Source organism: Priapulus caudatus, unplaced genomic scaffold (genome assembly GCF_000485595.1).
Source record: "Priapulus caudatus unplaced genomic scaffold, Priapulus_caudatus-5.0.1 Scaffold1390, whole genome shotgun sequence".
NCBI classification, from domain to species: domain Eukaryota; kingdom Metazoa; phylum Priapulida; class Priapulimorpha; order Priapulimorphida; family Priapulidae; genus Priapulus; species Priapulus caudatus.
This window is the reverse complement of record NW_014578451.1, coordinates 50,185-53,347: the sequence shown is the minus strand read 5'-3', so window position 1 is coordinate 53,347 and position 3,163 is coordinate 50,185. Positions and strand designations below refer to the sequence as shown.

The 3,163-nt window shown below is 50.1% G+C and overlaps 1 protein-coding gene across 1 annotated transcript in view; it reads left to right on the top strand.

Annotated features, from left to right (window-relative positions):
* Positions 1 to 321: 321 nt before the first annotated feature.
* Positions 322 to 3,163, top strand: part of LOC106816468 (lactoperoxidase-like) — a gene marked incomplete at its 3' end in the record, with an annotated part of 22,892 nt that continues 20,050 nt past the window's right edge. The window contains 2 exon segments of the mRNA XM_014821088.1: positions 322 to 987; positions 2,835 to 3,046. Of these exon segments, the coding sequence (XP_014676574.1) occupies positions 2,845 to 3,046 (202 nt within the window).

The window sequence follows — 3,163 nt, the reverse complement described above, 5'->3', positions numbered from 1 at the left end:
AATTAATCATATTAAAAATTAAATTTATAACTGACATTCATGTACATAGCTATAAGTGAGAGGTGTAAATCGCAATAATTATAGGTGCTTTTAATGTCTATTGCTACGTTAGTGAACTGTCGAAAGTTGTAGAGGAGAGACAGAGAGAGAAAGGAAGAGAGAGAAAGACAGAGAGAGAGCGAGAGAAAAAGATAGAGAGAGAAAGAGAGAGGCCGAGAGAAGGAGAGACAGGGAGCGCGAGAGAGAGAGAGAGAGAGAGAGAGAGAGAGAGAGAGCGAAACAGAGGAAGAGAGAGAGAGAGAGAGAGAGATAGAGAGAAAGCGAGAGAAATAGCGCAGCTGGCGCGACTCGTGCGTGAAGAGGTAGGCAAGATCTATATCTTACCGACTAACCCATACACACTCACCCCCGCGCACGCACGCACGCACACACGCAAACACACGCACGTACTCGCGGAGTCACTGCCGCCTGACCCAGTGTACGCGCGCGTGTGTGTGTGTCAGAGTCGACTAGCATACGCTGCGTGTGTTTGTGAGCGCGCTCCAGTCTCCGGTAGCCACCAGCAGTATCGTTACAGATTAGCCGTAGCTATAAGACGTGGTGCTAACGGACGCCAACCGAGTGTCAGCCGCGGGGACGAGGCTGGAGGCGGGAGGCAGGAGAAATTAGTATACGTTTACTCTTACTTCTTACTAATACGTTCAATCGTAAAAACTTGTGTTGTTGTGCGCTTTGTTGACGCTCATCGTGTGTGTGTGTGTGTGTGCAGTGCTGACGCTCCGTGACATCGCGTTCAATCAATCAAACGTCACCATCGTCAGACCTTTGATGCCTGTCGTTTGCTGCTACGACTGCTGATACCGTTGTTGCGACTACTACAGCCGCTGCTGTTGCTATCACTACACCAGAGAGAGAAAAAAAAAGAGCGAAAGAAAGAAAGAGAGAGGACGGGAGTGGTGACTCTGCTTCGAACGTCACGTCATTAAGGTAGGTCAATCGAACGAACTTAACCCGCGTTGCACCGAAAAGACGCTGTGCGTCTCGATCAATCGTCAATGACTGGCCGATGCTGCGCAACCTGATCTGATGTGAGATGAGTTACTGACGACAGAAGCCCTTTGAAAGTTCTTGACTTCTCAACGGGGGATGCCCGGGAGACATCTCGATGGTAACGCAGGACGTTGGGGAAGCACGGAGTCGTGTAGTCATTCTTTTTTTGGTTTACTAGTTTATTACCGGTTATGCACTAATGGTATTTACGACTATAATATTTCTTTTTTTCATCAGTTTTTTGGGCACTCTATCGTTCTCTTAGATCTCTCTCTCTCTCTCTCTCTCTCTCTCTCTCTCTCTCTCTCTCTCCGCCACTCGCCCTGCTCTCTCGTCCGCAATCTCCCCCTATCAATTCCTCGTTCTTTTTCATTCTCTTTCCCTCTCGCATTCCATCTCCCTCTCTCATCTGCTCCTCTTTTATCCTCTCTCTATTTCTCTTTATCGCCCGTTCTCTTATACATCGTGCTATGCACCTTGTGCTTACACGTATTAATACCCTGTTATTACCTGACCTTATTGTTAACTTTTCTAATAGTTTCGTGCAAGCAGGTTTACTGCTGCTGATGATTGCGCGCGTCTCTCTCTCTCCCTCATGCTCGCCCGCTCGCTCCGCCTCTACCTCTAAATCTTCTGCTTCCTGCTCTAGTGCTATTGCTAACACATACAGCCTGTGATGAGCGCCTACAGTTATACAAAGACGCAAGTACGCACACACACACACACACACACACACACACACACACACACACACACACACACACACACACACGTACGCAAGTACGCACACACACGCGCGCGCGCGCAAACGCACACGTACGCACGTACGCGCACATACACACGTGCGCGCAAACGCACACGTACGCACGTATACGCGCGCACACACACACGCGCGCGAGCAAACGCACACGTACGCAAACACACGCGCGCACAAACGCACACGTACGCACACACACGCGCTCGCGCAAAAGCACACGTACGCACGCACGTCCACGTGATGGCATGCTAATTTGAAGAAACTACGTAACGCAGTTTCTGCGTCTGCGCACGGACTGTCTTGCGTACGTAATGTTCTATATCGGACAGGAAGTTCGAGATTTGCACTAGATCTCTCGCGCTCGCCATGTCGCGTATATACGCAATACCTCGCAGGTTCGTGTCATGTTTTACAAACACTTCATGAGGCGCTATGTGCGGCTAGCGTGTTATTTTCGCAGTATCTCACGCGTTACATAACCGCGTTGATAATGCAAGGGTGACCGGGTGGAAGGGTGAGCTAGGCCGGGCTAAGAAGCGTATCCAAGTCACGTATGCAAGGTGCATATACGGATTGCCATACCAACTTGTGAAAGTTATTTTCTTGTTAATTGTTTGTTTTTACGATTTTGTACACACTAACGCACTCGCGTAATGACGTACGTACAAAGGTACGCACGCACCCACGCACGTGTGCACAGACACATACGCACACGCGCGCATGCGTGGGGGGTACGCACATACACAGACAATGATAATTAAGCACAAACAGAAATATGCACACACGCATTCACCATATATGCAGTAGTAGATAGCGTATGCCTGCACCCCTCTCTCTGTGTCTTCTCTCTGTCTATTTCCCTTTGCCCCCAACCCCTCTGTCTCCCTCTCTAGCCAATGTCCTTACCACGACAACGGTACCCTGTCTCCATCTCACCAAGTAAGATTTCTAGATGATATCATCCCTGTGTCGGTATTACATATTATCTCGGACTACGGTGTAAATATTTGTGTCTCCTCTAACGCAGCACGGTCACGATGCGTTGCCACGGGATACTGCTGCCGCTGCTGCTGGTGGTGGTGATGCTGGCAGGCTTGGCATCAGCGCAGACTCGCAGGAGACAACAAGCGAGGCGACAGAGCAACATTAGAAGAGTGACCCGCGTGGGGCGGCCGCGGGTGCTGCTACCTAGTGCACCGCGCTCAGACGAGGCGCCACCTCCACCGTTAACGCAGTCAGGTATGCTCTTATGCTATCACACACGCACGCGAACACACATCACCGCTAACACACACACACACACACACACACACACACACACACACACACACACACACACACACACACACACACACG